This window comes from Vipera berus (assembly GCF_964194415.1).
Source record: "Vipera berus genome assembly, chromosome: 4".
In the NCBI taxonomy this organism is placed as follows: domain Eukaryota; kingdom Metazoa; phylum Chordata; class Lepidosauria; order Squamata; family Viperidae; genus Vipera; species Vipera berus.
This window is the reverse complement of record NC_138206.1, coordinates 110,997,999-111,024,487: the sequence shown is the minus strand read 5'-3', so window position 1 is coordinate 111,024,487 and position 26,489 is coordinate 110,997,999. Positions and strand designations below refer to the sequence as shown.

The 26,489-nt window shown below is 43.6% G+C and overlaps 1 protein-coding gene across 3 annotated transcripts in view; it reads left to right on the top strand.

The window, feature by feature from the left end:
- The window catches only part of PIBF1 (progesterone immunomodulatory binding factor 1), a 95,288-nt gene that overhangs the window by 44,237 nt on the left and 24,562 nt on the right, over window positions 1-26,489 (top strand). For 2 of the 3 annotated variants that reach the window (XM_081326849.1, XM_081326848.1), the window contains exons 11-13: window positions 6,876-7,041; window positions 8,685-8,835; window positions 16,597-16,687. In XM_081326849.1, the coding sequence (XP_081182975.1) occupies window positions 6,876-7,041; window positions 8,685-8,835; window positions 16,597-16,687 (408 nt within the window). Of the gene's footprint in view, window positions 1-6,875; window positions 7,042-8,684; window positions 8,836-16,596; window positions 16,688-22,725; window positions 22,754-26,489 lie in introns of all 3 variants that reach the window. The other variant, XR_014026316.1, reaches the window with a different exon arrangement.

Sequence of the window (26,489 nt, the reverse complement as noted above, 5' to 3'; positions counted from 1 at the left end):
TAGTACGTTTTCTATCCTGGCTGCCTTAAGTGGCACAGAACCGCCTTTGGAAATTATTCATCATCATCATCATCATCATCGCACAGTCAGCCATATGTTCAGACTGTATTTGGCATTTTTGTCTACCTGTTGAGTCCTTACCAAGGACCTAGGATAGGCAGATGTGGATGTTGGATGGTATTACAGATATCGTCGCAGGATGGAAGCAGTTCCTAGTAAGGCCATCTTTTGCAATTGACTAATGGTGAATTTGTCAATGCCAATGGTGTTCAAAAAAGTCTGAATAGTGGACGTGGCAGTGCCTGGAGACACTGAGAAAGAACTGGAGAAGATAACAAAATACAAAGAGCTACAAATCATCATCATCATCATCATCATCATTATTATTATTATTATTACTATTATTATCCTTACACTCCACACCCAGTTCAAAAAGATGCAGCTAAACTTTTAAAAATTGGATGAGGATTAAGGACAGCTATTTTTTTTTATGAAACGAACGTGGCCAAATTTCACTGGCTTGAACTACAAGGTTGGATTTATGAGACTTAAAATGTGCTGTACGTTCTGTTTAGGTTTCAGAATTCGGTATTGTTCCATGGATTGATGTCGATTCAGTTATGATCCAGATGTTCTTGTTGTTTCGCCTGCAGCGTGCTCCAACATCTGGGCGCCATCAACATTTTTAGGCAACGATTGGCTTTTATTAGGAATTGCCAATGAACATGACTTCTGATTATTGATACTCAGTTCATGCGAGTTCAATGGATTTTCTACAAAAACTTCTTTCTATTTTACTTCTATTTTCTAAATAACTTTCAGTCCTCTAGCATTCGCTTTGCTCTTACCACGCTTCAGATATTATCAGTACCCAAGATCTCAAAACTATGAGCAAAACTAGGCCACACAGTGACCTCTAGACATTTGAAGCATTCCATATACTCCGTTAAGGGAATTGTGGTCCAGACATCGGAAGTTCATTAAGTTTTCTATCCACTCATTACAGGAATAAATCACAGCTACCACTTGCATATGGTTCAATCTTTACTGGGATTCAGTAATATTTCAGAGCTGAATCAGATTCCTATTTACTGGAACAGCAAAGGAGCATCTCTTAGATACAAGTTATGTGAATAGTTTAGGCTGGCTGATTTGTTTGTCTTCTCACTATCTTCCCAGCTCACTTTCAGTTCCTAAGCCAGGTTACGTTGCTACAAGGCTACCAAAAGTTGGTCTTGATCTCATCATTGAGCAGGGCCTTTGATGAAGAAGTAACTCCAGTAGAAAAGCCACAAGAGATTTGGTGCATGAAAGACATGCATGCAAAACACGCATATAAAACATATGAAGAACAGCTACGGGACTTGGGTTTGGCTAGTCTAAAGAAAAGAAGAAATAGGGGAGACATGATAGCAGTGTTTCAGTATCTGAGGGGCTGCCACGAGGCAGAGGGGGCCAGGTTGTTCACCAAAGCACCAGAGGGCAGGACGAGAAACAATGGTTGGAAACTGATCAAGGAGAGAAGCAACCTGGAATTAAGGAGAAACTTTCTGACAGTGAGAACAATCAACCAGTGGAACAGCTTACCCCCAGAAATTGTGGGCGCTCCATTGCTGGAAGTTTTTAAAAAGAGACTGGACAATCACCTGTCTGAGATGGTATAGGTCCTCCTGTTTGAGCAGGGGGCTGGACTAGAAGACCTTGAAGTTCCCTTCCAGCTCTATTCTATTCTAAGATTTGAGCCAGAATTTTGCAGATGAGAAGATTGCTAGATCATTCCTGGACCATGTTCAGGTGGAACCACGTTGCAGAAGAATGTGGGGTGTCCAGCAGTGTCATTCTGTTGAGTAACCGCTTGTCCAGCCCTGAATTCAAAGTCTCAGCAACAATTGATTTTTTTTTTTGTCAGATAAAGACTATAAAACATGGGACTTTGATGACCAAACCTGAACAGTTCTTCTGCTCCTCAGACTTTCGTCAACAATGATTAACTGTTTTAAATTATAAGGATAGCTGTAACTTGTATATATATATTTTCTTTGTAAATTAGAAGTTTGCTACACGCTGGAAAGCTTACAGTCTGTTTTTCATAGCTATCGTATTGAATGTACCCAAGTATTCCACATCTTCTCTGGAATAGGCAAGAACTTACATACTTTAGACCAGCTTCCTGACCAGCCATAGTTTGCAACCCAAGTTGTCTTCAGTAGGGGGAGCCTGTCTGCTATGTCACTTTTTATGAAGCCCTCAGCTATTTTTGTTTTCCCTGCTCCTTCTGACCTGGCTAAGGTCTCTGATACTGTGAGAAGGTGTAGATTCCAGGAAAAGATAAATGTGGAATCATTCTTTTTTTTTACTTTATCCACACTACGAAGTGAACAATTCAGACCCTGCGGCATCTTCTTTCTTTGTTGTTGTTAGCTGCGAAGTCGGGTCCGACCCATCGCGACCCCATGGACAACGTTCCTCCAGGTCTTCCTGTCCTCTACCAACTTCTGGAGTCCATTTAAGCTCATGCCTACTGCTTCAGTGACTCCATCCAGCCACCTCATTCTCTGTCATCCCCTTCTTCTATTGCCCTCAATCTTTCCCAGCATTAGGCTCTTCTCCAGTGAGTCCTTCCTTCTCATTAGGTGGCCAAAGTATTTGAGTTTCAACTTCAGGATCTGGCCTTCTAAAGAGCAGTCAGGGTTGATCTCCTCTTGGACTGACCGGTTTGATCACCTTCTTTCTTTAGGTGGACCATATTGACCGACCTTCCTTCCTTCCTTCCTTCCTTCCTTCCTTCCTTCCTTCCTTCCTTCCTTCCTTCCTTCCTTCGCTGTCTTCATCTGTGAACACATTCTGTAATGGACATCTGAGAGGGAGGAACAGTGGATGGGAGGCATTTTGATGATCAGGGCATTTAGTTCCTCTTTCCGCTTGAACCCCAGCCTGTGACATAGGTACTTGACCAGCTCCCACCACCTTCTTGTCAGGTGAAATCAAGGATTCTTACTCAAATACATTAACGGAATTGAGGAAAGGCCAGAGTTACCAAGGTTCACGTAAGGAGTTCCTCAGGGTTTTTAGATTTTTTTTTATTTGTTTTTTTAATCCCATCTATTATTTATTTAAATAAATGACTCAAGGCAGAAAACATACCTAGTAATCCTTCCTCTTTCAGTTTTCCCCACAATAGCTGGATCGGCCTGAGAGAGACTGACCAGCCCATACTCATGGTTTCTAGGTTGGTGCTTTAACTGAGGGACCAACCGGCTCTTGGATTGAATTTAATTTTAATTTGCATTCCTTGAATGGCGGTTCTGTGTCGTGATACCCGACATATCGTGAACGAGGACGAAGAGGCAAGTTCTAGGCAGCTGCTCTTGAAATGGGATGGAGCCTTTCCAAGTCTTAGGCATAGATATAAACATAGTTTGGATGTTGATCAGCCATGCCAGCCACCCATTATTCTTTTGAGACTGAAGTGAGTTATGGGCCGAGGCATCAGAGAGAAAGTGAAAGCTTACACAAGGAAACCTTAAATGTCTTTTAACGAAGGAATATATGATATACCAAATTGGACTCCTGTAGGGGGAAGGTGAAGATCATGAAGTCTTTTGCCTAAATAGTTATAAAGCCTTTGAAAAAGTGGGTGTGGTTGTTTTTTAAAAAAACAACAACAACACCCATTTCTATGCACAGCCTCTGAAATGCAACAAAACCATAATGCTTAAATATAGGTTATGAAACCCATAAATGTATGCGAAGTTATATATTCACTTGAAAGCTCTGTAAAGTAGCACTGGTGTTTTATTTGGTTTGGTCTTAATAAATGACTAATTGCTGAGATATCCTCATCCATTTTATTGCTCACTGTTGCATTCCATTGTTTAGAATAATGGGAGAGCCAAACTGAATTTCTTGAAATGCATATTTGGGATTCCTGCAGCGCTCTAGTAGAATTGCTGAGCGCAGGAGATATCTTCAGCCTAGCCGAAAAATAATAAAAAAAAATTGCCTTCCTTCGGCCATTAGTTTCCCAGCCAAAGCTCACAAAAGGCTGTTACAGGGGAAATGATGATAAGGGGTGCTGAATTTGGGCAAGAGAAATTCAGTGTTCTTCGTTTTGGCAAGCCTGTGCGTGTGGCTTTTCCCATACGTGATAAGCCCGACAGACCACCGTGTAAATTTTATATTCAGCAACAGATATGAATTGTTTCCTCTAAGTTGTGGTCGATGCTGTCTTGGAACGAGAAGAACGGAAAAGTGATGGTGATGTTCGCCATGTTGTTATACGGGTAGTCCTCGGCTTAACGACCAGAAGTAAACCCAACATTTCTGTTGCTAAATGAGCCATTTGTTAAGTGAGTTTTGCCCAGTGGTGGGATTCAAATATGGGATCAACCGGTTCTCTGTGTGGATGCCGCTTCCGGAAGTCCGTCCTGGGCCTGGGCAACAAAAAAATTAGCTACCGGTTCTGCCGAAGTGGTGCGAACCGGCTGAATCCTACCACTAGTTTTGCCCCAGTTTATGACTCTTCTTGCCACAGTTGCTAAGTGAATCCCTGCAAGTTGTTAAGTTAGTCACGCGGTTGTTAAGTGAATCTGGCTTCCCCATGGAGTTTTCTCATCAGGTTGCAAAAAGGGGAATCACATGACCCCGGGACACCGCAAACCCGTCATAAATGTGAGTCAGTTGCCCAGCCTCTGAATTTTGATCACGTGACCCTGGGGATGCTGCAACGGTCGTAAGTGTGAAAAACGGTCATAAGTCACTTCTTTCGGCGGCATTGTAACTTTGAACAGTCACTAAACAAACCGTTGTAAGTCGAGGACTACTTGTAGGTAATCACCAGGTAGGGAAGTCATTTAGTTGCTATTTATTCCTTTTCCTCAGGACATTTGTCTCAGTTTCGCCTCCCCTATAAGCAAAACACAAAAAAGGTTATAAAATGGGGCAAAACTCACTTTGCAACTGTTAAATTTTGGGCTCAATTATGGCCATATTTCAAGGATTGCCTGTACGTCGGAATATTACATTTTAGCAAGAAACCTGCTATTATTACATTTTAGAGAGAAGCTTGCTTATTAACCTTGCTATTTAATGTTTAGCTTATAAGTTTCTAATACCCTGGATCTTTCATCTTGACAACTGATCTTCCTTTTGCACCTCTATCCAGTCCTGGGTCAGCTGTGGAAATAAGTTAAAAATGCCACATTTGTGTCCTAACGCACTAATCCATTCCTCTAGCCAGCAACAACCCTGCTCCAAGGAAATCACATTTGGCCCATTTTCAGCCCCCATCTACTTGTGCTCCAGAAAACAAGATATTTCTTAAGAAAAAGATGACACACATATGTTGCGCTCCTGCCAAAGGCTAACAACGAATAAAAATTTTTTTTTTTGCTGATTTTAACACATGTTCTATTTATATTTTAATAGACCACAATATTCTTTTAGTTCATGGCTGCAGTTTTGCACATTCTAAATTATTTGCGTTCCTTTCGGTGTGACTCTTATTAATAAGATTTTGAATTACATTTCTCTGTTGCCGTTGTGATGGAAATGAGTTAGTTTCTACTTTGTTTACTCTTTCGATTTTAACTATTGGTTGGTAAATTCAACAGAATGCATCAGAAAGGAGTGTTGTTTTTTTTAAAGGTAACAGTGATTGCCGTGAATAAAATATTGCTACAGAGCAGAGGGGAAAATCTCCTTCAGGATAAACAACTTTAAACAGAGCTGTAAGCCTTACATAGCTCAAGAGAGAGAGAGAGAGAGTTCACTAAAGCCAAATGCAGAATACAGCATCTGCTTCATTATCAGACAGAAAGCAAAACGAATATTTAGCAAGAACTTTAATCACTATCACTGTTTTGACCGGCAGAAATACCGCTTAAAAGAAAATAACAAACGTTAAGCGTTGGATCTCATCTGGTTGCTGGGAAGGTGTGTGTGTGTCTCTGTGTGAGTAAAAAGGACTACCTTTACAGATAAAGATACAGTAGATAGAGGTATAAGGGATGCGGTGGCTCAGTGGGTTAGGACGCTGAGCTTGTCGATCAGAAGGTTGGCAGTTTGGCGGGTCGAATCCCGAGTGCCACGTAACAGAGTGAGCGCCTGTTACTCGTCCCAGCTTCTGCCAACCTAGCAGTTCGAAAGCACATAAAAATGCAAGTAGAAAAATATGGACCACTACGGAAGGAAGGTAACAGTGTTCCGTGCGCCTTTGGCGTCTAGTCATGCCGGCCACATGACCACAGAGACGTCCTCGGACAAGCGCTGGCTCTTCAGCTTTGAAACGGAGATGAGCACGGAGATGAGTCAGAAACAATTAGGACGCATGTGCGGGGGAACCTTTACCTTTACCTAGATAGAGGTATATATTCTTTTCTCTCTTAGAAGAAGCATAATGCATTGTTCTCTGCTTGTCTGATGAGAATGATGCTCATGGTGTCTTATTCTATAGCCCTTCAGCAAGGAACCGGTCATTTGCAACTTTATTCAGAAATATTCAGAAACTTTTACAGCGTAGCACTTACGTTAGAAGCAACGAGGCTCTTCTGGGTTGAAAGGCTTAGCCAGCGACATCACTTTTGCGTGGGGGACGCCCAGCCATGTCCCCAGCTGGAGCGAAGGACGGGAGCTCAACCCCGACCCAAGGCAGCACCCGGGTCTCAAACGCTGGGCTTGCTAAACTCCAACCCAGCATCCTAACCCCACGAGCCACTGAGCTCCTTGATGGCTGTATTTGGAAGCATAAGTGGGTCTGTTGACTCTTGCCACCCTCTCCACGCCCAAGATGACGTAACAGCAGGGAAGAAACGGCTCGGTGGCCTTTCGGATTTGGTTTTGCCGTGGGCACATTTTTGCTTTGCTTTGGCTTTTAGATACCGGCAGCTGCAGCTCAGCACCGAGAACAAAGTGACCGAACTTCTCCACCAGAGTAAACTCAAATCTTTTGAGAGCGAACGAGGGCAGCTAATCCAAGAAGAGACCTCCAGGAACCTCTCGCAGTGTCAGCTGGAGTGCGAAAAGTATCAGCGGAAACTAGAAGTATGTAAAGAAAAAGAAAAAAAAAGTAGCTCTGGTGGACTCTCGCCCAGGTCCCTGGATAATGAGATTAGGTAGATGGGACCAAAGAGGTCCTTTTTCTTCTGGCACCTAGGGAGAAGATTCCCAAATCAGGTGTTGCTAAAGAGCAATCACAGGTAGCCCTCGACTGAACAAACACAAGTTTGAGCTCAACAGTTCTGTTGCTTACCGAGACCTTTTTTTCAAAACGAGTTTTGCTTCATTTTATGCCCTTTCTTGCCACAGCCGTTAAGTGAAATCGCTGTAGTTTTGTTGGGTTAGTCCACGGGTCGGCAACCCGCGGCTCCGGAGCCGCATGCGGCTCTTTGAGCCGTCTTCTGCGGCTCCCAGCCGCCCGGTGCGCGCGCACCTCTTCGAACGGGCAGTGGTGCGCACGCACCTCTCCAAATGGAGATCGGCACCGCCCGTTTGGACAGGTGCGCGCGCACCTCTCCGAATGGGCGGAGGTGCGCGCGCACCTCCCCAAACCTTTGGCAGCTTTCCCAACAAGCGGCGCCGCTGCCCATTCCGAGAGGTGCGTGCGGACCTCTGCGCGAACGGGCAGCAGCGCCGCTCTTTGGGAAAGCTCTCGCGGCACGTTTGCAGGCTGCCGAAGGCGGTAGCTCTGCAAACGGGCCGTCGCCGTCGCGCAACCGGGAACCGGTTCCATCACACATAAAAAAATGGCGACCGTGCACATCCGCGCATGCGCAAAACATTTTTTCCGCATGCACGTGCATGGACGCATGCACGCAGCTCCCACTTTTTTTTATGTGTGATGGAACCGGTTCCCAGTGGCTCTTTTCCTTTTTCAGGTTGCCGACCCCTGGGTTAGTCACACAGTTGCTAAGTGACTCTGGATTACCCCATTGACTTAGCTTGCCAGAAGGTCGCAAAAGGGGGATCGCCCACGACCCCGGGGACACCGCCAACCGTCCTAAGTAGGAATCGGTTGCCAGCTTCACTTAACAAACCGTGTGCTACTAACTTGACAACTGCAGTGATTCACTTAACAGCGGTTGGCAAGGAAAGTCGTAAAATGGGAAACCATTCAGGTAACAACTGTCTCTCGCTTATCAAGAGAATTGTTGGGGCTTAATTGTGCTTCATTTGAACGCCAAATACCATATTTCATCCCTCTTATTAAATTTCACTTTCCCCTGGCATTGTTAAACAGGCCTCTTTAGGACTGTTTACATCTCTCTCCATTTCTCCACTTTGGGGGCTAATTCAGCTCGTAAAGCCATTTCATCTTTCTGGGTCAAATCTTTTCCCTCTTTGCCTACCTGGATCTTTGTAAGATAGTTTTCATGGCTCATTTGGAGCCAGCACCCATACCGAGGGCAATCCTTTTCCTATTTCTGTCAAATTTTACTTTTGTAGCCCTAAGAAATAATTGGAGAGAGGGAGTGAGTGATAGGGGGGAAAAAGTGTTCCCAGAGAGCTGACATTCAGACCTAATGGTGCTTTTTAACACAGCCCCGAGAGACTTAATCCAAGCTTAAAGTTAAAAGGGACTTGACCTAAGCTTGCAAACATTTGAATTGCCCGTGCATTTATTTATTCCCTCAGTGATTTATTGCTCTCTTAACTAACTTTCTTTTTTAAAAAAAAAAAATTCTTAGGTATTAACCAAAGAATTTTATAGTCTTCAAGGACTGAGTGAGAAAAGGATATCAGAACTTCAGGCACAAAATTCTGAGTACCAGGCAAGGCTTGACACGTACGAAAAACTCGAAAAAGAACTCGATGAGATAATAATGCAAACGGCAGAGCGTAAGTCCTCCTAAATTAGCCTTTATGAATCCGTCTTGGAATATATTTACAATCTAACAGCCGTTAATGAGATTTGTATTGTTATAAATCCAGGAATGTTGAATACCCATCCAGCATGCAGCAGTATACAATGAATTAGCATAAAATGTATTTTATTACAACTTAATTACCAGCTTGCATATCTATCGCCTTTTGAATATCTCCTAAAATTATTGTGATTCCTCTCTCTCTCTCTCCCTCCCTTCCTCTCTCTCTCTCTCTCTCTCTCTCTCTCTCTCTCTCACACACACACCCTTTTTTAAAAAACAAAATCCTGATTCCCCAGGCATGTCAGATCTTCCTCTCTTTTTCAATTTCTTATTTTTCTGACATCTTTGGGAAAGTTTACTGTGAAAGTTGTTGGAGAAAGAAAGAAAGAAAGAAAGAAAGAAAGAAAGAAAGAAAGAAAGAAAGAAAGAAAGAAAGAAAGAAAGAAAGAAAGAAAGAAAGAAAGAGAAAGAAGAAAGAAAGAAAGAAAGAAAGAAAGAAAGAAAGAAAGAAAGAAAGAAAGAAAGAAGAAAATAAGAGAAAAAGAGAGAAAGAGAGAAAGGAAAGAAAAAGAAAGAAAGAAAGAAAAAGAAAGAAAGAAAGAAAGAAAGAAAGAAAGAAAGAGAGAGAGAGAGAGAGAGAGAAAGAAAGAAAGAGAAAGAAGAAAGAAAGAAAGAAAGAAAGAAAGAAAGAAAGAAAGAAAGAAAGAAAGAAAGAAAGAAGAAAGAAGAAAATAAGAGAAAAAGAGAGAAAGAGAGAAAGAGAGAAAGGAAAGAAAAAGAAAGGAAAGAAAAAAGAAAAAGAAAGAAAGAAAGAAAGAGAAAGAAGAAAGAAAGAAAGAAAGAAAGAAAGAAAGAAAGAAAGAAAGAAAGAAAGAAAGAAAGAAAGAAAGAAAGAAAGAAGAAAGAAGAAAATAAGAGAAAAAGAGAGAAAGAGAGAAAGAGAGAAAGGAAAGAAAAAGAAAGGAAAGAAAAAGAAAGGAAAGAAAAAAGAAAAAGAAAGAAAGAAAGAAAGAAAGAAAGAAAGAAAGAAAGAAAGAAAGAAAGAAAGAAAGAAAAGAAAGAAAGAAAAGTTTTGAATTCTACAGTACTGTCCCTGATGGCAGTAAATTTTAACTAAAGGATTTTCTCTGTCAGTAACAGAATTGCCTATTGCTGAGAGTAGTACCAGCCCTTCTTAGGCTGGGGTATGTGTGCATATTTGTGTGTGTTACGCATGGAATTCCTCTCCTATACATACAACCCTAAATAAATAGGATGGAAAAAATATATATTTTGTGGGGAGTGATTGCTTGGAGTCTGGGCACCAACGTTGCTTCTCTCCTTTTGTCTGGTTGATAGACTTATCAGAACTTGGGAGATTCCATTCATTTATTCTGAACTCTCCGTTTGTTCTAAAATAGCAGCAAGAGATTGCTATAAGGGTGGGTGGGTGGGTGAATGGATGGATGGATGTTTTCAAATGAATTCCCTAAACTCAAAGCAGGTTATAATGGATACCATGAGGATTAGAGAAAAGTACATATTTCATTCTTTTAATCCTCGGTGCTCTCCGGGTTTGGTTTGGTTGTTTGTCTGCAGATATTTTTGTTAGCAACCTAAAATTAAATGATCCTCCTTGGTTATTTCAAAGTTTAAATATACTGTGATATGGTTTCTCCTCCTCCTCCTCCTCCTCCTCCTCCTTTGGATATGGCCATTGATGTGAATGTCATTCATCTTTCGTGAGTAAGATTTGGCGGAGGAAATCCTGGGAAAAGGGGTGGGAGTTAAAAGCACGTCAGAAAGGCACCCCAAAGGATATGGACACCCAGGGATGATTACCTGGGTCCTTCAGAATAATGGTGTTGGCAAGCCCAAATCTGCTTTCGTTTGTCCAGGGTCAGATCCAAGAGCTTGTAGTGAAACTCCCATGAGCGGACTTGTGGACTGTAGTCCGTTGCCACTCCGGTTTTGATCGTGGCTTGTTGACCAGGTAGTTTTGAAAGATCCCCGGTTTTGGATTCTGCTCGCAGGCCATCGGAATTTGAGAGCTACTTCTCTACTGAGTTTCCAAATGACTCCAACCAACTGGACCTCCCTAATCGCTTAACCGTGCTTCTGATAAGTACCAGAGGCGATGTTTGCCAACTGGAAGGCTTCAGCTTGCCTTCTTTCATTATTTGTATGTACAGCGTTGCGTGTTACTTAAAGCTCCACAGATTTCTCATCCGGGCCGGCAGAACTGGGGAAATGGAACAAGTGTCACTCAACTGACCTGCTTCTGATCGTGCCCTGAAATAGGTGAACTGCAAGCCACAATTGACCTGCTGCGGGCGATTGATGCCTAGGGCCTCTTTCCTATTAGCATTTTAGCATCTTCATGGTATATTCTTCCTGATCATCCACAGAGATTTTTCAGTTACCAATAAAAACATCACAGAAAGGGTATTCGTGGAATGTAAAAATTCAGATTGCATACTTGTAATTCTTGTCGTCTCATTTCTGCAGGCAGCTAACGGGGAGGTTCACGTGCTATCTGCATAGTAACCAAAGAGATAACCCTAAAATTGACATGCCTCGTCGATTTCCCTGTTTTGAGAGGCTCTCTTACACTCTCAAGCATTTAGTTTGGGCCACGGAAGTGGCTTTTCAGGAAACCTTTTGAAATTGCTGTCTTTTCTTTTGGGGTCATCGACAAAGGGCTAATCACGATAAGATACATCAAGGCAAGTAAGAAACATACAGTTTTGGCTGCACATGTTGTAACACATGGCAGAGGGGGCAGCTTTAGCTTTCAGCTATGCGTTCAAAATCCGAGAAACCTTGGGATCCCAGCATCCACCTGGGTGCCCGTCAGATTACCTTGCCGTGATTAGAGCTGACCTATGATTGTTGTATTGAGGCTGTGCAAGGATTCGAGGGAAGCTTTGGGAATCTGCCCTGGAGATGTCTCCCAGCTCTTCTGAGCCACAAAAGGGCGTCAAATGTGCAGCCCGCACCCACTTCTGGTGAACTCAAGAGGCATCTTGGAGGTCAGAAAGCTGGACAAGAAGCAGTGGATGGCAACTAATAATCAAGGAGAGAAGCAACCTAGAACTAAGGAGAAATTTCCTGACGGTGAGAACAATTAGCTAGTGCAGGGGTAGGCAACCTTGGCCCTTTATGACTCGTGGACTTCAACTCCCAGAATTCCTGAGCCAGCATAACTCAGCATGGAAACCTCTCCCTTTCCCCTCAGCGTGGCTGGGTCAGGAATTCTGGGAGTTGAAGTCCACGAGTCATAAAGCGGCCTAGGCCTAGGCCAGGGTTAGGCAACCTTGGCTCTTTTATGACTTGTGGACTTCAACTCCCAGAATTCCTGAGCCAGCATAACTCAGCATGGAAACCTCTCCCTTTCCCCTCAGCGTGGCTGGGTCAGGAATTCTGGGAGTTGAAGTCCACAAGTCATAAAGCGGCCTAGGCCTAGGCCAGGGGTAGGCAACCTTGGCTCTTTTATGACTTGTGGACTTCAACTCCCAGAATTCCTGAGCCAGCATAACTCAGCATGGAAACCTCTCCCTATTCCCTCAGCATGGCTGGCTGAGGAATTCTGGGAGTTGAAATCCACGAGTCATAAAAGAGCCAAGGTTGCCGACCCCTGAGCTAGTGGAACAAATTTCCTTTGGAAATTGTGGCTGCACCAACACCGGAGGCTTTTAAGAAGGGACCGGACAGCTGTCTGTCAGAAATAGCATAGGTCCCCTGTGAGAGCAGGGGGTTGAACTAGATGACCTCCAAGGTCCCTTCCAACTTTGTTACTTCCCTGACCTGGGCCTTCAGACAGGCAGCAGCAATTTTGGGGGGCTTCAAGTAAAGATCTCTCGAACTGAACTTGGGACCTCCTGCAGGCAAAGCTGGTGCTGAACCAGGAGTTGACTCTTCCCATTGCTTAGATTTCAAACCAGCAGCGAAATTGTGTTTCAGTCCGAACAAGCCTTCTGAAAACCTAGGTATCTTGATGACTAGAGCGGGGGTCTCCAATCCCCGTTCGGGGGTCCCGGTCCTGGGCCATGACCCATTGGGAACCGGGCCATGCAAGTGTGTGTGTGTGGGGGGGCTAATGCGTATGTGAAGCTCCGTTTGTGTAAGTCAGGGGTCTTCAAACTTGGCCCTTTTATGACTTGTGGACTTCAACTCCCAGAATTCCTCAGCCAGGCATGCTGGCTGAGGAATTCTGGGAGTTGAAGTCCACAAGTCATAAAAGGGCCAAGTTTGAAGACCCCTGGTGTAAGTAGTGGGTGCGTGCATGGAATTATCCCCTCCTCTCCGCTGCTGAAAAAGGTTCTGAGATGGCTGGACTAGAGCAAAGTAGTTGGACATAAAAGGACCTAAACTAAAGTCCTGACAAAACTTATGACTTGAACTGTCAGCTTTAGGGAAAGTGACTTCATCAGGCTCCGCCCACGTTTATATAAAACGGGGCAACTAATTCATCTCCTTGGGCAATAGTTTGAATACGGTCCAGTAGTAAGAGATTCCTTAATTGACAAGATAAGAAACAATGGATGGAAACTAATCAAGGAGAGAAGCAACCTGGAATTAAGGAGGAATTTCCTGACAGGGAGAACAACCAAACAGTGGAAACGGCTTGCTTTCAGACATCCTGGGTGCTCCGTCACTGGAGGTTTTCAAGAAGAGACAGGAGATCCATTTGTTTGTAATTGGTATATAGGGTCTCCAGCTTGAGCAGGGGGCTGGACTAGAAGACCTCCAAGGTCCCTTCCAGCTCGATTCTGATTGCTTCAGCATTTCTTGCTTACTTCCGACACTCTCCGCCGAGGCAGTCATCTCTTCTCTCATTCTTAAAGCACACACTGGATTACTCTTGAGTGTGTGAGAAGAATAACCTTGTGAGTTTCAAAACTTTCCTAAGTGATATAAATGTAAATGTGTTCAATATTCAGGCTGTTGGCTTTTTTTTATTTATCAGAAAGCTTATCAGAATCAGCTGCATTTCTGCTCTTCTACCCAGGTCCCATTTTTCTATGCATGCTTTCAAATCAAAGCGACTGCTGCCAAAAAGATATTTTGTCCTGTACGTTTTGTACTTGTGATGATTATCCTCTTTACTATGTATAATTATGCTCTTGCACAGGCTGCCAGGAAAAAGAAGAACACTCACTCCCAGGGCAAAATGGTGCTAGGTTGCTCTTTTTCTAACACCCCCCCCCCTCTCTCTCTCTCTCACACACACACACACACACACACACACACACACACAGACAGACACACAGACACCTTTTCAAAGGGAAGCAACCTGCATCTCTCCCTTCCTCTCTCTCTCTCTCTCTCTCACACACACACACACACACACAACTTTTCAAAGGGAAGCAACCTAGCGCTCTCTCTCTCTCTCTCTCTCTCTCTCTCTCTCTCTCTCTCTCTCCCCTTCTCACTTACTCTCCCCCTCTCCCTCTGTCATTCTCTTTCTCTCTCACTCTCTCTCTCACACACAAGAAGCAACGGATGGAAACTAATCAAGGAGAGAAGCAACCTAGAACTAAGGAGAGATTTCCTAGTAGTGACAGCAATCAAACCAGTGGAACCGCTTGCCTTCAGAAGTTGTGGGCGCTCCATCACTGGAGTTTTATTAAGAAGGGACTGGATAGCCACTTGTCTGAAAATGTATCGGCTCGCCTGCTTGACCAGAGGGTTGGACTAGAAAACCTCAAAGGTTCTTCCCAACTCTGTTGTATAGCCTCTCGGAGTTACCCTGTGGTAAAATGGGCCATCAGTAAATATAATAAATATATGGGGTGGGGGGGGAGCCAGATTTCTCACATGCTCGCTGCCTTTGAGGAACACACTTTGCTAGTTGCAGAATCCTCTCTTCAGGAAGCTATTTCAAAGAAAGAAGCTGCTGCCAAAGGAGAAATAATTGGAGACCTGCATGGCACCTAAACCACCACTCCATCCTGAAAGAACAAAGAGAATGAGATCCTTTCCCAACCCGGTCTAGCCCTCTGGGTCACATAACACGCCTGTGCTTAGGAGTGTGTATGTGCGTCTGTCTCCATGGGCGCGTGTGGGTTCCTAAGTAAATAAGGGAAGAGGAAGAGGGCACAACTTTTTCTTTCCTTTTCCCTGGCATGAAAATCCTTGCGTGACTCTTCAGTGTGTCAGTTGTTTAAAGCCCTACATGGCTTAGGCCCGGGATACTTGCAGGACCATCTGCTGCCGGGAACAAATTCCCATCGCCCAGTACGCTCACACAGAGAGGGCCTCCTCAGGGTACCGTCAGCTAGGCAATGTCGGCTGGCGACCCCCAGGGGGAGGGCCTTCTCTGTGGGAGCGCCAGCCCTGTGGAATCAGCTCCCCCCTGAGCTTCAGATGGCCCAAGATCTCCCGTCCTTTCGCCGCGGCCTCAAAACACTCCTTTTCCACCAGGCTGACCTAGACTGACAGGCATTTTAATTAATTATATTTAGAATTTTTAATTTATTTTTAGTTTTTAATTTTAATTTATTGCACAGATGATTTTAATTTTATTTTTATCTTGATTTCTGTACTTATTATATGTTTTGTTGTTAGCCGCCCTGAGTCCTTCGGAAGATAGGGCGGGATATAAATCACATCAATAAATAAATAAATAAATAAGTTGGAATCGTAGTTTGAAGGATTGCTAAGGAAGGTGAACGAGGTCAAGTGGAGTGAGTGTGAAAGGAAATGGGAGATTGTGTGCTTTTTCTCGCTTATTCTAAGCCAGTGATGGCGAACCTGTGGCACACGTGCTAGAGGCGGCACTCAGAGCCCTCTCGGTGGGCACACCTGCTGCCGCCTCTGCTGGCTCGCACAGGTCCATTAGGCCGCCGCTGGCACCCAGAGCAGCAGCCCCACCCAGCACAACGGAGGCGAAGCAGCTGGCTTGCAAGCTCGAATAGAGGTGGTAGAGCATGCCCCCATGCGCTCGCTGGCCTCTGTGCGCAGGGGCTGACAGCGTCAGGCAGCAGCTGCCCCTGCCTCACCTTGCTCTGCAGCAGTGGCATCCCTGCCCTACCCCCTGCCTCTCCCCACAGGACAAGCCTCCTGCCCACCGTCCCACCCACCAGAAACCCCCTGGATCTTTCCCAATCCTGCCCAGCCTCCACGGGCATCCCCCCCCCACGAGCAACATCAAGGTGGCCACATCCACCCCAGCCAAGCCCACTCAGTCTGATGTGACCCCTGCAGCCACGTCCATCCAATGGGACACGCCCTCCCCCCAAGGGCACCACAATGCTGATGTGGCCCTGGCACTTTGTGATAAATAAGTGGGTTTGGGTTTGCAGTTTGAGCACTCGGTCTCTAGAAGGTTCGCCATCACTGTTCTAAGCCATCCTGAAATCCATAAAGGACGGATGGGTGGATGGCTTATAAAAATGCCTCAAGGAAATAATTAAGAGATAAAGAGAGAACCATCGGTCATATGGCCGTGACTTCCCATTGATTAGCAATTAATAGGCTGCCAATGGTAAAATTTGATTCAAGCTTGTACTTGTTCTTCCTGCTTTAACTAACTTCTTTTTACTGCTTTGACCACTTGATCTTCTTTAGCTGCCTTTCTTAGCCCTTGCTCAAGAGTCTCCTATAAAAAATAAAGCTAAGGAAATTGATCAGCCATTCCACTGATCTTAAATGAAGTCCGTTGATCTACACAGCTCCCAGGTTATCCAGAAATGCTGGTGTTCCTGTTCTTAGAAGTGGTTTTCTAATGGCCTGTTTTGCATTTTTCTAGTGGAGAATGAGGATGAGGCAGAAAGAGTTCTGTTTTCCTATGGATACGGTGCCAATGTCCCTACAACAGCCAAACGACGATTGAAGCAAAGGTAAAAGTCATGCCAGCTTCCACACCAGTTTCTCCTGAAACCAAGGGAGGGAGAATATGCCCATCACCCCCTCCCCTTGAAATCAAGGTGTATCCTGTAACCATCCAAAGCCAAGTTATCTTGACACTTTAAACAGGTGAACTCAATATCTGAGCCCTTCGAATTAAAACTTCCACAAGGCAAGAAACCTAAGTTACAGAATACATTTTGTCTTTCAAAGTCATCCTGACTTAGCGATTTGTGGCTTTGGCATAACAAGATTGGAAAAACAAAAAGACCGAGTAGGTACATAAGAGAAATTAAGAGAAGCAAGAGAGAATATTTACCCAGTGCGATCCTTGTGAGACCATTTTCAGCAAAAGCCAGAAATATTTATTGCTCCTTTATTCTTCAATATTTCTATGCTATCATAAATACTGAAAAGCAAAATTATTTTTGAGTGTGTGTTTTTTGATGGAAAGTATGTCAGATTTGCCTTTTTTGCTGCGTTCTTTTTTTTTTCTCCCCCTTTTGTGGTCTTGTCTCCACCAGTGGAAAACTAACCAAGTGTGAAAATCTACATTTCCAGATGGTTCAGCAGTAGTGCAGGAAGCATGTTGTCATCCACACTTGAAGTTGTGATCCATATTCTGCCACACCTACCTCAATAATTCATCCGTTCCAGAGCCATCTCCCTGCTCAGTCAAAATTAAAGATGTGGTTGTTAGATTGAGAGGCAAAGCCAACTGCAAACAATTTAACCCAGAAGTTAAATGTTATTCTGCTCATTTCAACCTATTTATTTCTCTTTATCTCATTTGGTGGTATGTTTTTTTTTCTTCTCTCTTCTGAGGCATTAGCTGTCCTATTGAGATTTGGCATCTTGTTAAATGCCGTCGTTTTTCTTTCTGCTTCTTCATCCAAGAGATTGATAAAAAAAAAATATTGCAGAGCAAGTAGCCCATAAGTGAGTTTTGTGGCAGCCTTGCTGTCCCTTTCTGGTTTAATGAGGAGCCCTTGATGAGTACCGTTTTTAAGCCAGCTGTGTGTGCGGTGCTTGCATGCCACAAGCCCACCCTTAATGGGCTTGCTAATAAGCATGTCACAGGGCCCTTTGTCAAATGCTTCGCTGAAGACATAATGTAGTTTGTCTGCAGCATTAACAATCTATTAAGGTAGGTGGCTGATCAACAGATAAAATAAGCTTAATCTGACTAATACTTAGCCATGCTGACTTCTGCTAATTACTAGGAAGATCTGGGCACTGGGTTGTCTAGTCTATGAAACCGATTCGTTTTATGTAATGTTTTTGGCAGTGAAAGTTAACCCTGCTGCCTTTTGGGGGAGGAATCATGGGAACGTAAAGCTTAAATTAGATAAATAATGTGCATAAAATTCTGCTGATCTCTTTCAGTTTGGAGCAGGACCAGTGAGATCTTTAACTCATTTCTTCACCTTCTGGATTTTGCTACAACTTGCAAAAATAAATAAATCTGTGGGAGTGATTTTAGAGGGCCCGAGGAAGAGCCTGTTTCTCCATAAAGCCTTTTTTTCAGAAGTTCCTACTCCACAGAAAGAGTGTTTAGGCTGACTGTGTTTTTTAATCAGATACAGTTCCTTCGGCATGATGTTTCCTAAACTCTCTCTTTCTGAGGTCTCTTTGCATCCATGAGAATTCAGGCATTTGCGGCAATTCTCCGTGCTTCCCACACCCATCCGGGCCAGGAAGCCTGAGCTTTTCACAAACTTATTTTTTCATCCCAAATTCTCATTCCCAGTTTCTCATCTGGAACTCTGGAGGGTTCAACTACATTGGTTAAGCCTCAGGATGCAGTTCGTTTTTAAATGTTACTGTCATGACTGGTTATTGTAAGAAAATACTGATTCCAAAAATGGGTGTTGTTGTTGTTGTTAGTTGCGAAGTCATGTCCGACCCATCGCGACCCTATGGACAATGTTCCTCCAGGCCTTCCTGTCCTCTACCATCTTCTGGAGTCCATCTAAGCTCACGCCTACTGCTTCAGTGACTCCATCCAGCCACCTCATTCTCTGTCGTCCCCTTCTTCTATTGCCCTCAATCTTTCCCAACATTAGGCTCTTCTCCAGTGAGTCCTTCCTTCTCATTAGGTGGCCAAAGTATTTGAGTTTTAGCTTCAGGATCTGGCCTTCTAAAGAGCAGTCAGGGTTCATCTCCTCTATGACTGACCGGTTTGATCGCCTTGCAGTCCAAGGAACTCGCAGGAGTCTTCTCCAGCACCATAGTTCAAAGGCTTCAATTCTTTGGCGCTCAGCCTTTCTTATGGTCCAGCTTTCACTGCCATACATTGCAACTGGGAAGACCATAGCCTTGACTATACGCACTTTTGTTGACAGGGTGATGTCTCTGCTTTTTAGTGTGCTGTCTAGATTTGCCATGGCTTTCCTCCCCAGGAGCAAGCGTCTTTTAATTTCTTGGCTACAGTCCCCATCTGCAGTGATCTTGGAGCCCAGGAAAATAAAATCTGTCACTACCTCCATTTCTTCCCCATCTATTTGCCAGGAATTGAGAGGGCCAGATGCCATGATCTTGGTTTTCTTAATGTTTAGTTTCAACCCAAGTTTTGCACTCTCCTTCTTCACCCGCAACAAGAGGCTCTTTAGTTCTTCTTCACTTTCTGCCATTAGAGTGGTATCATCTGCATATCTTAGGTTGTTGATGTTTCTTCCGGCAATCTTAATTCCAACTTTTGATTCATCTAGCCCTGCCTTTCTCATGATGTGCTCTGCATATAAGTTAAATAGGCAGGGCGACAGTATACAGCCTTGCCGGACTCCTTTCCCAATTTTGAACCAATCAGTGGTTCCGTGTCCAGTTCTCACTGTTGCTTCTTGGCCCGCATATAGATTTCTCAAGAGACAAATAAGATGGTCTGGTATGCCCATCTCTTTAAGGACTTGCCAGAGTTTGTTATGATCCACACAATCAAAGGCTTTAGCATAGTCAATGAAGCAGAAGTAGATGTTTTTCTGGAACTCTCTAGCTTTCTCCATGATCCAGCGTATGTTGGCAATTTGATCTCTGGTTCCTCTGCCTCTTCGAAATCCTGCCTGTACTTCTGGTAGTTCTCGATCCACATACTGCTGGAGTCTAGCTTGTAGGATTTTAAGCATAACTTTACTAGCATGAGAAATGAGTGCAATGGTGCGATAGTTTGAACATTCTTTGGCACTGCCTTTCTTTGGAATTGGAATGTAAACTGATCTTTTCCAATCCTGTGGCCACTGCTGAGTTTCCCAAATTTGCTGGCAAATTGAGTGTAGCACTTTTACTGCATCGTCTTTTAAGATTTTGAATAGCTCAGCTGGGATACTGTCACCTCCACTAGCTTTGTTGTTGCTCAGCTTTTCTAAGGCCCACTTCACTTCACATTCTAGGATGTCTGGCTCGAGCTCAGTGACCACCTCATTGTGATTATCAGGGACATTAAGCTCATTCTTGTATAGTTCTTCTGTGTAATTTTGCCACCTCTTCTTAATCTCTTCTGCCTCTGTTAGGTCCCTGCCACTTTGGTCCTTTATCATGCCCATTTTTGCATGAAACGTTCCTTTCATCTCTCCAATTTTCTTGAAAAGATCTCTGGTCCTCCCTATTCTATTGTTTTCTTCTATTTCTTTGCACTGTTCATTTAAGAAAGCATTCTTATCTCTTCTAGCTATTCTCTGGAATTCTGCATTCAATTGGGTGTATCTTTCTTTTTCTCCCTTGCCTTTTGCTTCCCTCCTTTCCTCAGCTATTTGCAAAGCTTCCTCAGACAGCCATTTTGCTTTCTTGCATTTCTTTTTCTTTGGGATGGTTTTGGTTGCTACCTGTTGTACAATGTTGCGAACCTCTGTCCATAGTTCTTCAGGCACTCTGTCTATCAGATCTAATTCCTTAAATCTATTTGTCACCTCTACTGTATATTCAACAGGGATATGATTTAATTCATACCTGACTGGCCTAGCGCTTTTCCCTACTTTCTTTAATTTAAGCCTAAACTTTGCAACAAGAAGCTCATGGTCTGAGCCACAGTCAGCTCCTGGTCTTGTTTTTACTGACTGTATAGAGCTTCTCCACCTTTGGCTGCAGAGCATATAGTCAATCTGATTTCTGTGTTGACCGTCTGGTGATGTCCATGTGTAAAGCCGTCTCTTGGGTTGTTGGAAAAGAGTGTTTGCTATGACCATCGTATTCTCTTGACAAAATTCTATCAGCCTGTGCCCTGCTTCATTTTGTACTCCACAAAAATGGGTACCATAGTTTAAAAACTTTATTAAAGGTAACAATACTTTTCAGCAGGTACATTATAAATAATAGGGCACGATAGATTAGGCTCAACGTTAACAAATAGTGGTCTGTCTCACACTCACACCCTTTCCTCACCTTCTGTCTTTCACAAATTATCTCAGCTGTTTATTTCATCCTAAACAGTCCAATCTGTCTCTCTTTTTAGTTTGCAACATGTGTGCATAAATAGACTTATGCATCAACCAAGGATTGAAAACAAACAGACGCTCTTCTAAGTACACACTACCAGTCATCACCCTGATTTATTTGTGGGCCTCCAAACAGCCTAATAGCTTCTTTTTTTAAAAAAAAATCTCTTTATCACCACCCAGTTTATATTTTCTGGCATACTTTTATTTTTTAATTCACCATTAAACCTAAACATTCATTCCCCTTCATTCAATCAGTCTACCTTCATTCATTCAATTCAAACGTTAATCTGCCTTCATTCAGATATGCTTTGTGTTCCACCTTTCTGTAATGTTACCGATATGTGATGGGCCTATTCGTCTTCCGTTTCATTCTTTAAATCACATCATTTACCGCCGACTCCTGTAGTCCAAGTTATCATCTCCCATATGCCATTAGGACAGGGGTAGGCAACCTTGGCTCTTTTATGACTCGTGGACTTCAACTCCCAGAATTCCTGAGCCAACCGTGCTGAGGGGAAAGGGAGAGGTTTCCATGCTGAACCATGCTGGTTCAGGAATTCTGGGAGTTGAAGTCCACGAGTCATGAAGGGGCCATAGTTCCTCCATGCTGGCTCAGGAATTCTGGGAGTTGAAGTCCACGAGTCATAAAAGAGCCAGGGTTGCCTACCCCTGCATTAGGGTAACCAGATAAGCCCAGAGACAGAATAACAAGAGTTGAAAGGGACCTTGGAAGTCTCTAGTTCAATCCGTTAGACCAGCAGTCCCCAACCTTTGCAACTTGGCTGCCCGGCTGTGGGGGGAGAGGGGAACCGGGCTGGCCTGCCTCTTGCATTGGACCACCTCTTGCATGGCCTGGTTCCGAACAGACCATGGCCCAGCTCAGAGACTGAGGACCCCTGCTCTATACCATTCCAGATAAATGGCTGTCCGGTCACTCCTTAAATCCCCCAGAGATGGAGCACCCTCAATATCTGAAGGCAAGCCATTCAAATGGTTAATTGTTCTCACTGTCTGGAAATTTCTCCTTAGTTCTAGGTTGCTTCTCTCCTCGATTTGTTTCCATCCATTGTTTCTTGTGCTGCCTTCTTGTGCTTTGGAATATAGGTTGACACACACACCCTTCTTTGTAGCAGCCCCTTAGAAATGGCAACACTGCTAGGATGTCTCCTCTAGTCCTTCTTTTTACTAGACTAGACTTACCCAATTCCTGCAGTTGTCTTTCAAATTTTTCAGCCTCCAGCCCCTAGTCATCTTTGTTGTTCTTTTCTGCGGTTTTTCCAAAGTCTCAACATCTTTTTATAGTATGGTGACCAAAATTGGATGCTGTATTGTAAGAGTGGTCTTGCTAAAGTTTTATAAAGCGGTATTAATACTTCACACAATCTTGATTCGATCCCTCTGTTAACGCAGCCTAAGATTGCATTGGCTTTTTTCGGTGGATGCCACACGCTGCTGGGTCATATTTAAGTGATTGCCCTGTAGGACTCCAAGATCCCTCTCACAGTTACTCCTGCTGAGCTAAGTTTCACATAATCTGTACCTGTAGATTTAGTTTTTCTTGCCTAAGTGTAAAGCTTTACTTTTCTCTTTCATTTTGTCAGATGGAGCCCAGTGTTCAAATCTGTCAAGGTCTATCTGAATTTTGAGCCTCTCTTCTGGGGTGTTGGCTATTCCTGACAGTTTAGTGTCTTCGTTTTAGACTTCCCCTGCCTATCAAAGCTTGGGTCAAGTCAGGCTTCCACGCAATACTTCTTAGTAGGAGTGAAGACTTTAATTGCACCCATATCACTTTGCCTGTGAGTGGTCAGGACCACATCCAGGATCTGGCCACAATGCCAAGCTACAACTACAACTCAGTTTTATCTTAGGGTGTTCACACTATTCTTGATAAAGAAAGATCTCTGCTCTAGAGAGTGACTAGCAAGCTAACAAAATATTGCCCATTTCTCCTCAAGGAAGAGGGACAAGGATGCTAACAAAATGAAATTCAATGGTGAAAAAAGTAAGGTTCTACATTTAGGCAGGAAAAATCAAATGCACAGGTATAGTATAGGTGGTACCTTGCTCAATAGTAGTAACTGTGAGAGGGATCTCGGAGTCCTAGTAGACAATCACTTCAATATGAGCCAGCAGTGTGCTGCAGCTGCCAAAAAAGCCAACACAGTGCTAGGCTGCGTTAACAGAGGGATAGAATCAAGATCACGTGAAGTACTAATACCACTTTACAATGCTTTGGTAAGGCCACACCTGGAATACTGCATCCAGTTTTGGTCACCACGATGTAAAAAAGATGTCGAGACTCTAGAAAGGTTACAGAGAAGAGCAACAAAGATGATTAGGGGGCTGGAGGCCAAAACATATAGGGAACGGTTGCTGGAATTGGGTATGTGTAGTTTAACGAAGAGAAGGGTGAGGGGTGACATGATAGCAGTGTTCCAATATCTCAGGGGCTGACACAAAGAAGAGGGAGCCAAGCTATTCTCCAAAGCACCTGAAAGCAGGACAAGAAGAAATGGATGGAAACTAACCAAGGAGAGAAGCAACCTAGAACTAAGGAGAAACTTCCTGACAGTTAGAACAATTAACCAGTGGAACAGCCTGCCTCCAGAAGCGGTGGATGCTCCAACACTGGACATTTTTAAGAAGAGACTGGACACTCATTTGTCTGAAATGGTATAAGGTTTCCTGCCTGAGCAGGGGGTTGGACTAGATGACCTCCAAGGTCCCTTCCAACTTATTATTATTATTAGCTCACAGTCCAGATTCCCCTAAGTTTTCCACTGCTGTCCTGCAGTGAATTCGGTAACTGGTCTGTAATTGCTGCTTTTAGCTGTAAGATATGTTCTCCCAACAGCCTTTTCTCCCACCTCCCACCCAGCAAGATTGAACCTCCCTCACATTATCTTATCAAGTAGGATTCCAATTAGAACTAATTTGGGATTAACTTTGGGGGGAGAAAAGAAAAAAAAGACATCTTTGTTTTTAATTCCCCAAGAGTATAAGCAATCCTGTCATCCTAATTAATTAAGTTCGATGGGAAATAAATCTGACATATGGCAAGCTGATTATTTGGCGGGATGTGTCTGGCTTTTTCCCCCCTCGTCTCTTTACTGGATTCAGTGCTGAATAATAAAATGCCTATCTATCCCACTCTAACAAATCATATATATATATTTTTCAAACTGTTGAAAGCTCTGCTTGTCCAGGGAAACTGAAACCAGTAACAAACTCCCCGCTCTTGTTTGTCTACGGTTAGTTGTCTTATTTTTTTTTCCTTTCAGATTTGACACAGAACATTTCATTTTTTTGGGATGTGCTGCAGTGCAAGCCTGTGGCTTACATGTATTGGGCCTTTCTTGTGCCGAGGACAAGTAAATAGATCCCAAAGTGGCGTAAATGCTCTCTTTCCTGTACATACTCCAGTCTTGTACCCATTCCAAGCGACTTATTGGAAACAGAAAACCATTTTACCTCTCCTTGACTGAAGTGGAGCATATAATGAGTTCATTTCATGAAATTCAGCCTGAAAACAGCAGGAACTTTTTTTTGGCTGTGTGTTTTGGTTGTTTTGTGTGTAATTCTCAGCTAAAGAATTTCTTTTTTTTTAAAAATGCCCTCTTCTTATCCGCTTGGACTTAAAATGAAGTTTACAGTGTCTGAATCAGCGCAAGAGGCAAAAAGGTTGGAAAACCTGCCCTGGTTTTTCGCGGGACCCTTTTGGTTTAACTTTTGTGGAGGGCTTTGGTGAGCTTCACATGGAATAAATTCAAAAAGGACACTCCAGGTATCCCATGTGAGGCAGAAGTGAGATTTTACAATCGTGCTAGGAAGATAGTTTCATGAGCCAATTTACTTGTGGAAATATAGCATTATTGAATAATGAATTTGATGCCACTAAGTTGAGGTGGAAGTCCTGAAGAAGCCCTGGGTCCTGAAGTGGTGGGAAACCATTGGAGGGCGTCAGCCTGAGTAGAGGGTATTTTTTCCCTCCCCACTTCTGGGTCAATATGGACACACCTTGTTGATGCTTTTATTTATTTGCCTTGTTGGATACTTTGGGATTGCTTAGTGCAGTGTTTCTCAACCTTGGCCACTTGAGGATGGGGCAGACCTCAACTCCCAGAATTCCCCAGCCAGCTGTGTTGGCTGGGGAATTCTGGGAGTTGGGGTCCACCCATCTTCGGGTGGCCAAGGTTGAGAAACACTGGTTTAGTGGCATCCATCTCCTCCATCTGTTTATTTGGTGTCTGTTGAGCATGGGTGATAGGAAACTGTCTGCCACAATCAGTGCATTTCTTTCTATCTTTTCTTCTTGGAAAGGGATTATTTCCCTTCTAGGACGGCTGAGGTTAGATAATCATGAAATTTGTAAATCCTTTGTGTTGGAAACTTATTTTTATCATTTTACTGTTTCAGATGTTGAGCAACTGCATCTTACATTAATAAATGTCACAAAATCCTTTTAAAAAAATTTATTATTTTTTTTAAATTGTCGTTAATGAGCCCTACATTTGTGAAAATAAAAAGAAACCTTTAAGTTCTAGACCTGGGTTTCCCAACCTTGGCAATTTTAAAACGAGTGGACTTCAACTGCCAGAAGTCCCCAGCTGGAGAACTTTGAGGGTTTTGACGTCCATGAGTCTTAAAGTCGTCGAGATTAGGAATCCTGTTCGAAAAGGACTGGCCATTTTACAAAATAAAGAAATCTAAAAACTGACCCCAGATTTGTCAAGGTCTTATCCTGAATCTGGGGTGGAATCAAGCCCTGTCCAGATTCTCCTGGGAATCCCGGGGGTCCCTGACTTCCCCTTTCCATCTCCCTCCCACAGATTTCCCCAGCTCAGGCTGGGTTCCAGTTTGCAGAAAGGAGAAGATCCTTTTACTGGGAGATCTTTTCCTCTGGAGCTTCCAAAGAGTCAGTCTCTGGGAAGAGAAGAGGGAGCCATCTTGTACCAAAATTCCCCTGTGCCCTGAGGTCCAGGCTCCAAGCCTGGTAAAGTCCAAAGGATTGTACTTCCTTATCATGATCGTCCGGTTTCGGATCCTCCCTTATCATTTCCTTCCCTAAAAACCTTACCTCCCTGAGTGAAGGGTGCATTGTTGAATGTTTTGCTTTTGGTTGTTTTGTTTTGTTTTTTCCAAAGCAAAAAAAAATGCTTCATAGATTTCCTCCAGTGATGTTACAACTTATTGAACTTAGTGCCGCGTAACAGAGTGAGCGCCACTGTTAACTGTTACTCATCCCAGCTTCTGCCAACCTAGCAGTTCGAAAGCACGTAAAAATGCAAGTAGAAAAATAGGGACCACTACGGTGGGAAGGTAACAGCGTTCTGTGCGCCTTTGGCGTCTAGTCATGCCGGCCACA